The sequence below is a fragment of the Myotis brandtii genome, unplaced genomic scaffold (assembly GCF_000412655.1).
Source record: "Myotis brandtii unplaced genomic scaffold, ASM41265v1 scaffold2814, whole genome shotgun sequence".
NCBI classification, from domain to species: domain Eukaryota; kingdom Metazoa; phylum Chordata; class Mammalia; order Chiroptera; family Vespertilionidae; genus Myotis; species Myotis brandtii.
This window is the reverse complement of record NW_005360738.1, coordinates 64,226-78,825: the sequence shown is the minus strand read 5'-3', so window position 1 is coordinate 78,825 and position 14,600 is coordinate 64,226. Positions and strand designations below refer to the sequence as shown.

Here is a 14,600-nt window from a genome sequence, read left to right as displayed (position 1 = left end):
GCCCGCCAGCAAGGAATAAGAGATGTATTTTTTCTTCTTTATTTATTAATTTTAAAAAGAGAAACATCGATTTGTTCCACTTATTTATGAATTCATTCATTGGTTGATTGATGTTTCTTAAACTCAGAAAATTGCTAATCTCTTGACTAGGGAGTCTAGTGTTAGAGACTGAAAGTGAGAGTTTGGGACCAGATTACTAAATTGAGGTCCGAGCTTCCCCATTTACTGGCTGTTCGAACTTGGGCAGGTTATTCAACTTATCTGTACCTCGGTTTCCTTCGTTGTAAAGTAGAAACAATAATACAGAAATAACTTCATTAGGTTGTTCCAAGAATTAAATAAACAGATGGGGTGCACTAAGACGCTGCCTGGCACACACAGGGTTAAATGATAGCTGACTTCACTGGCCCCTTCCTGGCGGCCGACTGTCCACACCTGGACTGTCCACACCTGGCGCTCCTTCCTGTCCTTTATCATCCATCTTTTTCTTCCAGTCATGGAGGAGCTTTAAAAGAATATCCTACACGCAACTGATTCACGTTGCCACAGCGCCAGTTCTTCTGCAGAACAACTTTAATTGTTGCTGCATTTTAAATGTGTGCTATATGTTTGCATTCCTTTTCACTTCGTGTCTTCATTTCAAGTGTTCTCTCACAGTTTTCTTTCGAGTTTCATTTATGCCATGTTTTCTTGCAATCTACTGAGAATACCAAATTGTTTCTTTAAATTTTCTAGTTCCTACTGACCCCCGCCGCCCGGAAATCTGCTCTTGAGAGACTTCTAGATATTGTTTCCTTCCTTGACGGCAACTTTGTGTCCATTTACTATTAGGATTTCCGAGTTAAGTTCTGTAAACCAACAGGTTGAGTCACTTGATTTTAGCCCCTGTCCAAGTGCTGTGGACGCAGACAAGCGCAGTAAAATGCGTAGGCCACGTATTTAAAAATATAAAAACCTACCGACGTCCCACTGCACTGCAGTCGGGCAAAACATGGTGACGCCACCTCCCGATTCTTTCAGCATTTTAAAAATTATGGGTTGCGACACATTTGGGAGTCATAAAAGCAATACAGTGGGTCAGGACCAGAATTTTTTTTAGAAGGCATAGAACACTGAATAGAGTGCGGGACAGGTCATAAAAGTACTTTATGCATAGCGAAATGTTTGCTTTTTAAAATTACATGCGTGAAAATGTGTATTTCTTATGATCTGTCCGAGCCACAAACTCGAGTCCGCGCTCCAGTGCACCCCTCCACCGGAGCGGTTCAGGGCAAACGATAAGGCGGCCGGCGCGACGGGGTCTCACCCGGTGACCGAGGCCACTGGGAAATGGGTCAGCGCGCGGAGCATCCTGGGGATCGTAGTCCTGCGCCAGCGCGTGGAGCATTCTGGAAATCGTAGTCCTGTGTGTCCACCAGCGCTTTAACGCAACCGTGGACGGGGGCGGGGTCTCTCCAGACGACCGGAAGTGGCCGTTGAAGCCACTGTAGACCGGGATGGAGATAGGCGCTGGGCCAGTTTAGCGGCTCTAGGTTTGGGAATCCTCCCGGCGCTTCCGACCAGCTATCGGAGCTTGTGGATCGCTTTGGAGGGAAGCCTACATATCACCATGGCAACCGTCAGCTCTCCGGTCGCGTGACGTCACCCTCCTCGCCCAGCTTGGAAAGGCCTCTGCGGAGGGAGCTGGGGAGTCCTGGAAGGGGGCGCCCCACGCCGCCTTCAGCTTCAGCGCGGGCGGTTCCGCCCGGATCCCGCGGACGGCTTTGTTCTTTTGTTCCGCTCCGGGGGAAGGACGGAGCTGGCCCCGCCCCACTAGGCCACCTTCCAGCTCTCTGCCCCCGCAACAGGTGTGCGTTCCGAGTCCCAGCCCGCAGGGGAGGAAGGTAAGGGGAAGTCCTGTGGGCGCCTCCGGCCAGATTCTCGGGGGCGCGGGGGTGGGGGGGGCACCGAGGGTTTTCCTGGTCCTGGGCTGAACCTGCGTCCCTTGCTCCCTGCTTTGTTCAGCGGGAGTGCCACTGCCGGCACGGCTCTCTCCAAGGACCTCCTGGCACCACGCAGAACTCAGAGGGTTGGTTGTAACGCCTGCTGCTGACCCGCCCCGTGTCTCCTAGGCCATCCTCAGCGCGGGTGCAGGTGCAGAGTTCTGTCTGGATCCCTGAGCCCCAGACTGAGGACGCACTGGAGGGACGCTGCTTGGGAAACCCTGGCGAGCGGGTTCCAGAGGAACGGGATGAGCTCCTGAGATGGAAGGTAGTGGGGACGACGGAGGTTGTGGGGGTGGGAGGTGGGGGGTGTGATGATGGAGGCAAAAGAACAGTCATCACTTGAAGATCACATACTAGTACTTGTCAGCTGGAAGCGGCGGAAGGAGGAAATCTATTTAAGAATCAAGCAAAGAGACTCATTTACATTGCAGAGAGACTTGGAGGGAGTTAACTCTCCCCGGCCTGGGGATTGGGGAACGGCAGGAGGAATGATGCAGATGTCTGTGATCCTCACATGACTTATATTTATTAAATACTAGAGGCCCGATGCACGAAATTTGTGCAAGAGTAGGCCTTCCTTCCCCCGGCTGCCGGCACCGGCTTCCCTCCGGAAGCTGGCAGGCACCAGAGACCCAGGCTTCCCTCGCAGCCCCCGCTTTGTCCAGAAAGTCCTTCGGAAGGACATCAGGTCTAATTAGCATATTACGCTTTTATTATTATAGATCAGGTAATCTTTTTTTAAGTATATATTTTATTGATTTTTTACAGAGAGGAAGGGAGAGGGAATAGAGAGTTAGAAACATCGATGAGAGAGAAACATCGATCAGCTGCCTCCTGCACAGCGACCAAAGTACATGCCCTTGACCGGAATCGAACCTGGGACCCTTGAGTCCTCAGGCTGAGGCTCTATCCACTGAGCCAAACCAGTTAGGGCTAGATCAGGTAATCTTGAAGTCAGAAAAAGAGTCTTGGCAATCATTCTTTCAATGCAAGAAATAGTTTTTTAAAATATCGTTGGGAGAGGGCCATCCGGGGCCGATCCTGTACGAGTGTGGCATTAAACTCTCCATTTTGTGTGCAGACTTTCCCCTCCTCTCTCTTTTTAATCCCTTATTTAGACAGAAGTGCCTGTTCCTTAACTTCTGCATTGATCTTAGTTCTTGGAGTCCCCAAAGCAAAACTGTTTTCACTCTCACACCGCTGTCCTTCAGGTGCGTCAAATCAGCTATTACAATCCTATTCACAAATTCGTTTCTAAGCAGAATAGCCTCTGTTCCTTTGATGCTTGTTCATGTGATATAGTGAGACCTCTGAAACTCTACGGCAATGACAGCGTGCTTCTTAAAAATGAAACAGTTCAGTGAATGTGCTTTCAATTTGGGTTATACTTCTGTGGTTTAGTATCAGATTGTATTTGGATTTTAAAAATTAGCGATATTATGCTGTAAACCCTAGATCATTTTTACATAACTTGCAGTGAACTAGATTCAGGCCATCTTTGTGTAATAGAATTGTTTTTTTTATCCCTAATGCCAGAGTTCACATTTGTGATTATTTAATATTTTGGCCAAGAGCTCCAGCTTGTCAGAATAATTAATAATCTTAATTTAGTTATTCATTGTTTTAACTCTCTTTTCCAACTTTATGTAACTAGCAGATTTATTGAATATCCCTTCTATTTCTTCCTACATGTCACCAAACAGATCAGGGTAAGAAAAGAGCTCTGTGACATGTCCCTGTAGACTTTCCTCTGCATTGTCACTGTCTTTACATTCTTTAGGTATGGCTATGCAGTCAGTTTGGTTTAACCTAACTATTATTATACAGTCATTTTCTTGCATTTCTTTAATATCATTAGAAGTCTTAACATTATTTATATTATTTATGTAGGTTGAGCTATACCTTAATATTTGTCTCAATTCTTTTATATATATAATTTCAGAGAGGAAGAGAGAGGGAGAGAGAGAAACATCAATGATGAGAATCATTGATCAGCTGCTTCCCGCATGCCCCCTACATAGAGCTGCTATGTCTCCTGGAATTGGTAGAGTGGCCTTGGTAGTAGGTGTCTGGTAAGGCCCAGTAGTTCAGCTTCCCCAGTCACCTGAGCTGGGCACTCTAGGTGCATCCCTGTGTGGGCTGTGTGCACAGTCTTGTAGTTGAACCTTGATTGCTGTTGACGTCGGGAGGAATTCCTCCAGGCCAATTGGCTGTGAGGACCAGCTGTGACTACAGTGGGAGAGCTGCTGTGCAGAAAACACCCCTATGGAGTAGGATTTGCTTCAGTGGGGCTTTGGTGCTCACCGAGTCTGCCCCTTGAGTGTGTCGCTTGTGGACATGTAGAGTTGTAATCTGCTATGGTCTGAAGCTGTCCCCTGGCTCTGGGGCCTCCCTGGAGGTGCACAGTCAGTCACTGCCTGGGGCCACCCAGCAGGAGCTACAGAGAGATCACCAGGTGGCTGTTATTTGTGTTGGGCTTGGAAGTGCCCATGCGAGGCCCAGCTGTGAAGGAAGGCGGGATGGTCCTTGTGCCGGGTCTTAGGCCTCTTATTGATAGATTTGGGGCATGCTCATGCCAGCTGCTGCTTGTTTAAGAGATTTTTTAAAAGTCTGAAGCCTGAGCCAGGACAGACCATTCATATGGAAAAGCCACTGCAAACAGCTTGGGTGGGGCTGCAAATTGGATGGGGCGGGCTCTCAGGGAATCACCAGGGTAGAGTGAACAGTGTGCACCATGCTGATGGGAACTCAGCCATGGCTGCCAGTCAGCTCGGCAATGGGGGAGGCCCCAGCATGGAACAATGACCCCTGCGAGCACTGCCATCTGGGACAAAGCTGCCCCGAGTTCCTGCCCTGATGCCAGCAGTTGTATTGACCATGTCCATTTGATTTTAGACATTCTTGTAAGTAGTATAAGTTAGTATACACCCCTGTGACATTTGATTTGCATTAATAGCAAAGTTTCAAAAGGCCTGTGAAGACTTTTGGAAAGTAGTCATATTTTTTTATGTAACAGAGGAAGCCCAGAAATATTTTGCCTCACTTAATAGGAACATAGATTGAGTGTGTGATCCATATGGCTGTAAGTATCTAGAGACAAAATTGTGAATCTTAAAGTAATGATTTACCTTCTCAAGCTACCAATGAGAGTATCAGGGGCCTCGTCAGCAATTGTCTTGATTCTTCTTTGGATTCTGTGAATTAAAGGAAATGGCACAATTCCTGTTGTTTTCAAATAGAAAAACAAGTGGACTTGACAGATTGCTGGAGCAGCTATGTTGGACAGGATTCACGGGTTTCTTCTTCCTTGCCTAGGTCTGCCCTCTCCAGTATCTGCCCTTCTCCAAGGGGGGCATACTATACTCCCATCAGCCAGTTTTCAGGTAAGTTGGGATTTCCTGAAATACCATTTCAGCCCTTAGAGTGGGATCGTATATTCTTTTGCTGTGGGGTATATTTATCCAAAAACCAATGTTGTGTTTCATTCTGGGCTCCCATCGGATGTACTTCCTAGTTCTGCCTCTCCAGCTTAAACTAATGCATTTACCACTTACCTCTTGTTTATTAGTAGTTTGCCATGCTTCAGTGTGGCAAGTAAATATTTAAAAGGTGAGATTAATGCCGTGGAAAATAGAGAATGAATAAGATGTAGGTGGACAAATAAGGTCAGAGAGTTGAGGTATATTCTGAGTATGGATAAAGATTATGAACAAAAGTTAACAGATAAGAATTAGCTGGTGTTATATAGGATTCATAAAAAGTTGGAGAAGATGATTTATTTTGGAAAATAGTAAACAAATGGTTGAATAAGGTTGGAATATGAAAGGTCATGTCTAGATAAGAAGTTGAAAGCTTTATTCTATAGACCATTTGTGAACCATTAATTGTTGTTTTTTCCTACCCTCACCAGAGGATATATTTTATTGATTTTAGGGAGAAAAAGAGGAACATCTATATGAGAGAAACATCAATTGGTTGCCTTCCGTACATGCCCCAACCAGGGATGGAATCTGCAACGTGATTATGTGTCCTGACCAGGAATAGAACCCCCAACCTTTTGGTTTATGTTTTCATATTCATTTTACAAAGGAGGAAATACCAGAATCATTTTTCAGATAGCCCACAGCTTGCCTTATCTGTCAGTATTGCTAACTTTACCCCTTTCTTAGGTAAATGCTTTGTGGTCCAGCAGAAATGTGTTTGGTATTTCAGGAATCAGTGACCTTCAAGGATGTGGTGGTGGACTTTACTCAGGAAGAATGGAAACAGCTGGATCCTGTACAGAGAGATTTGTTCAGGGATGTGACTTTGGAAAATTATACACACCTGGTCTCTATAGGTAAGGATGATGTCTGAGTTTATATCTGGGGGATAAAGGAGGAAGGGGGTTATCTTGTACTTAGGTGAATTTTGCCTTTAAGTTAAGGAACCAAGGATTCCTAATTTTGAAAGGCTTGGAACAGGTTTCTCTCTCCTAGCGAGTAGGACAGACTAGTAATTTTTCTGAACCCAGATCAGTTCCCAAATTATACCGTGTCAGGGAATTTGTAACCCTGACGCTTGATATACTAGTCATTCCCATCGGGTCAGTCCTGCATGTCCTTTCCTCTTGAGACAAAGTGCTGAAAAGGAATTCTGACTTGGCATGTTTCCCTCACTGCAGACAGGTACCTGTCTTTTTTTTCTTCCTCATGAGCAGGACTCCAAGTTTCCAAACCTGATGTGATTTCCCAGTTAGAGCAAGGGACAGAGCCATGGATTGTGGACTCAGGCATTCCAGTGGGTGGCTCTGGAGGTAAGTAATGGGTCCCGGAGAGGAATGTCATTAACCCAAACCACCAGCCTGGCAAGAGGATCTCATGTCTGAAATGTGGATGTACTTGCTTCTTGTGGAGAAATGGGATGCCACCTGGACTCCCCTATGCTTTGTCAAAACACTGTCTCAACGCATATTCTATTTTTATACTCCTCAGAGAAGGTACTCTTCCTGCCTTTATAAAGTTTATGTAAAGGTAACCTCTTAACTAGTTCTGGATCCCATCTTTTCCCATCTCCTTTGGGAACCTTAGTTCATAATTATCACTTCACTTTTCAGCCCTTTCCTTTTGGGTTACTGGCTGTATTATTAGTACCTTCAAACAGAAGTAGGTAACCTTAATTTCCAAGTACTTTCATTCACATGGTTAATCTATTTGGCTACCATCCAATCTGCCTCCTTGCTTCCCATCCACACTCTGCAGTAGTGATTGCATACCTTTCTTAGTATCAGTGTGATTCTTAATATCAGCTTCTGATTCTGTCACTTTACCAGACTATCCTTGAAATTATACTTTCTTGTAAAGCATTAATTCCCAAACTGCACAGAGAGACCTCTTCAAAGACCAGATCCTGGAAAATGTGCAAACTTAGTCACTCTAGGTAAGGGAGAACACTCCGGAGAGAATGAGGTGGGAATGGGGTTCTTTTTGTTGTTGTTGTTAATCTTTATTGTTGAAAGTATTACAAATGTCCTCTTTCCCCTCATTCACCTGTCCCCCACCCCAGGCCTTCCCCACACTATTGTCTGTGTCCATGGGTTGTGCATATATGCATACAAGTTCTTTGGTTGATCTCTTCCCACCCACCCACCAGAGGTTCTGTCTTATGGAGGAAAAAAAAGCATGCCATGTTCAAATGTGGAAAGTGCTATTAGCTTAAATTTTAGCAAGTTAATTACTGGAGGACCACTCATATAGTTTTAAAATACGCAGCTGGGCATTATGAATTTCCAACAGAGTTGCATAGAATATAACATTCCCCTCTCCCGGTCATGAATCCTTTTTCACACTGCAGCTTTATAACCTTTATATTAGAATATGGTTTAATGGAATGCAATTTAGAAAACTAATATATTTTTAAATAAGAGACTTATTAACTTTGTGCTTATTAACTTTTGTGTTGTTGTTTTTTTGTCTTTGGTGTGTGTATTTAAAAACAAATTTTTTTTTCATCATTTATGCTCCCTATACCTTCCTCCACTTCCACCCCGTCCCCTTCTTCCAAGTTTTATTATGAATTAAAAACAAAGTCTTTAGCTCTAGCTGGTTTGGCTCAGTGGATAGAGCATCGGCCTGCGGACTGAAGGGTCCCAGGTTCCATTCCGGTCAAGGGCACATGCCCGGGTTGCAGGCTCGATCCCTAGTAAGGGGCGTGCAGGAGGCAGCCAATCAATGATTCTCATCATTGATGTTTCTATCTATCTCTCCCTCCTCACCCTCACCCTTCTTCTCTGAAATCAATAAAAAAATATAAATTAAAAAAAAAAGTCTTTAAAAATCCCAACTTGAGCACATATAAAACAATTTAAAAATACTTTAAAAGGTATTGAAAAAAATCCTAGTGTTTTTTTTAATGCTTTAGTCATTACCAAAACGAGATTATATTTAGGTAAAAAAATAATACAACCATGTTGCACAGGTAATGTAGATAATTCCGGTGGGCAGAAGACCGTCACTTGAAGTATTTAGTTCCAGTCTCTTGTTCACTTTTTGTTGCTGGCAGTGAGCCAGTGACAACAGTCTTGGCAAGCTTGCCCTGGCCCTGCCCTCTTCAGCATTTGGAGTAGACTTACCCTTCGCTGGTGACTTGCTGCTTTCATGTCTGTAACTTGATTTATAGTTCTGCAGGCATCTGTACAGGTCATTGAAGTTGTGTTGGTACCTACACTGAGGTGGGCCCTGGTCCTGGGCCCTGTCTGCATGATTTTTCTTACCCTCCTTCTTGACATCCTTTCTAGGCTGCCTTGTGACCCGGCTCCAGCAGAGTCATGACCGTATGCTGATGTGTAGTCTTTCTCACTGGCCCACGGTGTTCCTTTGCTGCTGGTTGTCAACCCCCTCGATTATCACTCAGTGCCCATAGGCTCTCCATGTGGTGAAGTGGAAATGGCTTTGTGCAATCCCTATGGTGCTGTTCAGTCTGGCCTTCTGGAACTTTCTCCAGTCCTTCACTCCTTGCCCACCCCTGGTATTCTGGTAACTTATGTAGAAGACATGACAGTGTGGATAGCATAGGTCACATTTTGTTGTCTTCAACTGGAATTCCAACCATGGCTGGAGATCAGCCACTTCCTTGGCCTTTTCTCCTTTAATAGCATCAGATGCCGTGGTCTCCAGTCCTTCATTGTGAAGTACTTCTAGGCGGGGAGGTCATCTTTATGGCCATCTGCTATACAAATATGTCTTTCTTAGTATCACTTCTGTGGGTGGCTGTTTCCCAAAGCCTGTGTTGCTTTGATTGTTTGGTCCCTGCTGGGGAAGCTGCTGTTGTGAACCTGCTGCTCTCACAGGTGGCACGAGTGCCGGGGTGGTCTGCCTCGCTGCTTGAGCTTGCAGGGATGACAGTGATGGTCATCGGCTGGGCTGGCAGCTCAGGGGTCAGTCTGCTGTACCCTCCTGTTACCAGATTTTTTAAACACAGCCTCTTTTTAACATCTTTTTATTGGTATTAGAGGAAGGAAGAGAGAGAAACATGGGTGTGAGAATATCCATCGGCTGCTTCCTACACTCCCACTAATGGGGGTTGAGCCTGCAACTTGGGCATGTGCCCTGACTGGAATCAACTGGTGACCTCTAGGTGCATGAGACAATGTTCAACCAACTGAGTCACTCTGGTCAGGGTAAACAGTCTTTTTTCTTGACTGAATCTGCTGACATTGACTACCCTGCTTCATTTACTTGTCATCTTTCTTTTCTTGGGACTTGACAAACACACCCTAACCCCAGAGTAGAAAGTACAGTCGTGTAACTTTACTTCCTGATTATGTACTTTTTGTTTGATCTGTTGTTTTCTTTGCTAATAATCTGCCATCTTTCATTAGTATATTTTATTCATCCCATTACCCTACACACTCACCTGTGTTCTTTTCTTACATACATTCCTATGGCTTCAGCTATTGTTTTCCTTTATTTTTTGGGTTGATATTTCCTAACCTGTATTTGAATACCTTGGTTATTCTGCTTCTTTTGGTGTCTTCCACCCCCACAAGTACTACTATAGTCTCCATTTCTGTTCCTAATTCTCAGAACGCCTAGAGTCAAACTGTTGTCCTCCCCTCTCCCTTAAATTATTTCCTCTACTGTTTACAATTTTCCCATTTTTAGCAGTGATATGACTGTTACTTCAGTGTTCCAGGTCAAAATCCATGCAGTCTTAGCCAGGTCTTTTTTGTTTGTTCTGTCCTGAAATCAGAGTCATTAGATTTCTGTGGTGTTGTTCATTGGTGAGAAATCTCAGTTTAGACTACCTCCTCTTAGTCTATTTGTGTCTCCTCTTAGTCATCTCTCTGTCACTCTTTAAATTAACAATTTCCTTAAATGGAGTTCCCTTACGAGTTCTTAGAGATGATATATAAAACTGAATTACTCCTAGCCGGCTTGGCTCAGTGGATAGAGCGTCGAACTGCAAACTGAAGGGTTCCAGGTTCGATTCCGGTCAAGGTCACATGCCTGGGTTGTGGGCTTGGTCCCTGGTGGGGGACTTGTAGTCATCTCTCTGTCACTCTTTATCTCTCATCATGGATGTTTCTATCTCTCTCTCCCTCTTCCTTCCTCTCTGAAATCAATAAATATATATTTTAAAAAAACTGAATTAGATATTCACTTACTATTTTTATCTTTTATTTAGTTATCATTCTCCTTAGCTCCTTCTAAATTTCTCCTCAAATAATAGGGCTATTTTTGAAAATCCTCAGCATTTCCTGAGGGCTTTAAATTTAATTTCATTAGGTCATTTCCACAGCAGCAGTTATTTACTGTTTGTTTTTCACCCCTCTATTCAGAGAATGCTGGCATTATGTTTTCTTTCAGACTGCGTAACAGGACCAGAAACTAACATGTCAGTCCCAGAGCCAGACACTTCTGAAGAGCCATCTCCAGAGGCAAAGGTAGAAAAACACAAAAGTGATGAGTCTTGGAGTTCTAACTCCACAGAAGCATGGGTATCTGAAGAAAGTCTAGAGAGGCAGCAGGCAAATGACCAGACATTGATAAAGGAAATAAAAATAACTGAGAAAACAGTACCACATTTGGAGAGAGACCATGTAAATCATGACTTTGAAAAAAGCATCAATATTAGTTCAAACCTAGTACCACAACAGGACGTATCTCCAAAAGAGACTGCTACTAAAACAAGCATCAAACAGAATTTAAAACCAGTTAAAAAAGAGAAATCTTGTAAATGCAATGAGTGTGGGAAAGCTTTTAGTTATTGTTCAGCGCTTATTCGCCATCAGAGAACACATACTGGAGAAAAACCTTACAAGTGCAATGAATGCGAGAAAGCCTTTAGCAGGAGCGAAAACCTTATAAACCATCAAAGAATTCATACTGGAGATAAACCATATAAATGTGATCAATGTGGGAAAGGCTTCATTGAGGGTCCATCTCTTACTCAACATCAAAGAATTCATACGGGAGAAAAACCCTATAAATGTGATGAATGTGGGAAAGCCTTTAGTCAGAGGACCCATCTTGTTCAGCATCATAGAATTCATACTGGTGAGAAACCATATACTTGTAATGAATGTGGAAAGGCCTTTAGCCAGAGAGGCCACTTTATGGAACATCAGAAAATTCATACAGGAGAAAAACCATTTAAATGCGCTGAATGTGATAAAACCTTCACAAGGAGCACTCACCTTACTCAACATCAAAAAATTCATACTGGAGAGAAAACCTATAAATGTAATGAATGTGGGAAGGCCTTCAATGGGCCCTCAACATTTATCCGTCATCATATGATTCACACTGGTGAAAAACCGTATGAATGCAATGAATGTGGGAAAGCCTTCAGTCAGCACTCCAACCTCACTCAACATCAGAAAACGCACACTGGGGAGAAACCTTACGATTGTGCTGAATGTGGAAAGTCCTTTAGTTACTGGTCATCCCTGGCTCAACATCTGAAAATTCATACTGGAGAAAAACCTTACAAATGCAATGAATGTGGGAAGGCCTTCAGTTATTGCTCATCCCTTACACAGCACCGCAGAATCCACACCAGAGAAAAGCCCTTTGAATGCAGTGAATGTGGGAAGGCTTTCAGTTACCTCTCAAACCTTAATCAGCATCAGAAGACTCATACCCAAGAGAAAGCTTATGAATGTAAGGAATGTGGGAAAGCCTTTATTCGGAGTTCATCTCTTGCTAAACACGAAAGAATTCATACTGGTGAGAAACCCTATCAGTGTCACGAATGTGGGAAAACCTTTAGTTATGGCTCATCCCTTATTCAGCATAGGAAAATACATACTGGAGAAAGACCATACAAGTGTAATGAATGTGGGAGAGCCTTCAACCAGAACATACACCTTACACAACATAAGAGAATTCACACAGGAGCAAAGCCTTATGAGTGTGGTGAGTGTGGCAAAGCCTTTCGACATTGTTCATCTCTTGCTCAGCATCAAAAAACTCACACAGAAGAAAAGCCCTACCAGTGTAATAAATGTGAAAAGGCTTTTAGCCAGAGCTCCCATCTGACGCAGCATGAAAGAATCCACACTGGAGAGAAGCCGTATAAGTGTAATGAATGTGACAAAGCCTTCAGCCGGAGCACCCACCTGACTGAGCACCAGAACACTCACACTGGGGAGAAGCCATACAACTGTCCTGAATGCAGGAAGACTTTCAGCCAGAGCACTTACCTCATTCAGCATCAGAGAGTTCATTCGGGAGAGAAGCCTTTTGGATGTGATGATTGTGGAAAAGCCTTTAGGTATCGCTCTGCTCTCAACAAACATCAGAGGCTGCACCCTGGCATATGACTGTGCTTTGTCCTTTTGTCAAGTACTGAAGAACCAGAATGGACTGAGAAACTGCTTAAATCATTTTAACCTTTTACTGTCACACTATGGAATGGAAGTGCATTGGGCTGAAGTAATCAATTATGCTAAGCAACTTTGCAACATTAGAAAATTCAACTGCTTCAAGCTTCATTTTCCTGTGTGAAATGAGTGGTTTGGAGAAGATGATTTCAAAGGTTGTTTGGAGGTTTATATTCAGTCTACTCATAATATATTCTTGAATAGGATTACTATACATCAGATTTTGCTGTGTTGCATCTAGGATATATTCGTGCATGTTTTGATAAGAAAGCATTTACACTTCAGCAACTAGGGATCTATTGTGCTCCTGCTCTAATGCATTTAAATTGTTTGAGTAACTGGTTCCTATTTAATAAAAAGAATTATAAAATACCCTCATGTTAATAATTCAGTAGCATGTAATGTCTTAGCATAAGTATTGAACTTTCCTATTGTTTTCTAGTATGTCTTAACATTCTAATTTCTTACAACTATAGAGATTCTCTTCTACAGTTTAAACCAGCATTATCTGACCCTAGTGGCATATTGGAATCGCTTCAGGAACTATACACTATTGCTAAATCGTGCCTGGTATACAGCTTCATAGTTTACATTACAAAAAAAATTCAAATGTTGGGCCACAGATTATATTAAAGTTCTTGTAAGTCCTCAAAAGGTATGGACTTGGTGTCTTGATGGCCACCAGCCCCTTTTCTTAGATTATTTCATTCTCTGATTGCCTTTCCATCTCCATTTCCTCTCACAGGCAAATTTTAAAAGACAACATGTGTTGGGAGAGTAAAGGCAAAAGGTGATATAAAGATGGTGCTGATGGGATGTAAAAGTTAATCACCAGCTGCCCCTCTACCTCCCAAAACTGCATAAAAAGCCATCAACTAGGAACTGGGCAAACACCTATTCCCCAACAGCTCCAAGCTCACGTTTACACTATTTCAGACACCGAGGGTTCATAACTATAGTCCTTTTTCTATCTTTCTTTGTTACAAAATTTTAATGCAAGATGCTCTGATTAGTTTGCAAGAACAACTAATTCGGACCAGGAAAGACAGAAAACCACTAGCAGCTTAAACACAAACCTTTGCATAACAATGGGAATGGAAAATGAGTATCCTGGTTAGCAAGCATAGCCAGCAATGCACTTTCTTCATGAAAACAAGTACTAACTTGAATTTAGATCCCCAAACTGCTCTATCAGAAAGCATTAACACATTGTTAAAGATCGTGAGCGCATAGTCGGTGTTTTGTAGCACAAACAGTTTCATTGCGGACATCAGCGCATCCGAAGCAGCCTCCCTCCAGTGAAGGAACAGCGCGCTCCCTGCGGCTCCCTCGGTCTCGGTGCGACCCGGCTTGCTCCTCCGCCGCCCGCTTCGTCCACGCGTTACACTGGGTTCCCACCTCCTCAAGAAGTCCGTCCATAGCCAGAATCCACACGTGAACAAGTTAGCGAACTAATATTTGAAAAGGAAAAGACACCGGCGGGGGCGTGTTGGGCAGGGCCCACTCACCTCGCAGATGTGCCCGGGGCAGGCGGGCAGGCAGATGTGGGGTTGGGGAGGCGGGGGTGGGGGGGCGCCCTGTGCGTGGAGCCTCCCAGCCTGACGCCGCGCCCTCCGGGCTCTTTGATGCATCTGGCTTCACAGAGGCCCCCCGAGCCTCGCAAAGAATGGGGTTCGGGGGAGGCTGGTGGTTCCACCCCTCGACTCCTGGGAGCTACCACCCGTGCAAAGGGCGCGCACGACGCGGCCTTG

General features: G+C 44.0%; 2 protein-coding genes across 2 annotated transcripts in view; both read left to right on the top strand.

The window, feature by feature from the left end:
- Positions 1-1,443: 1,443 nt before the first annotated feature.
- ZNF184 (zinc finger protein 184) lies at positions 1,444-12,880 on the top strand. Its single transcript, XM_005868998.2, has 6 exons — positions 1,444-1,883; positions 2,112-2,250; positions 5,301-5,368; positions 6,198-6,324; positions 6,685-6,780; positions 10,832-12,880. Exons 2-6 carry the CDS (start codon positions 2,244-2,246, stop codon positions 12,787-12,789), a joined length of 2,256 nt encoding a protein of 751 aa, XP_005869060.1. The 5' UTR covers positions 1,444-1,883; positions 2,112-2,243; the 3' UTR covers positions 12,790-12,880.
- A 770-nt stretch (positions 12,881-13,650) lies between these two features.
- Positions 13,651-14,600, top strand: part of POM121L2 (POM121 transmembrane nucleoporin-like 2) — an 8,004-nt gene continuing 7,054 nt past the window's right edge. Inside the window, exon 1 of the mRNA XM_005869010.1 lies at positions 13,651-13,666. Coding sequence (XP_005869072.1) covers positions 13,651-13,666 — 16 coding nt within the window. The remainder of the gene's footprint in view (positions 13,667-14,600) is intronic.

Excerpts from the sequence above, each read along its gene's own strand:
- ZNF184 (XM_005868998.2), top strand. Across the intron at positions 5,369-6,197 it reads TCCCATCAGCCAGTTTTCAG|GAATCAGTGACCTTCAAGGA; the intron begins GTAAGTTGGGAT and ends TTGGTATTTCAG. Across the intron at positions 6,325-6,684 it reads TACACACCTGGTCTCTATAG|GACTCCAAGTTTCCAAACCT; the intron begins GTAAGGATGATG and ends CCTCATGAGCAG.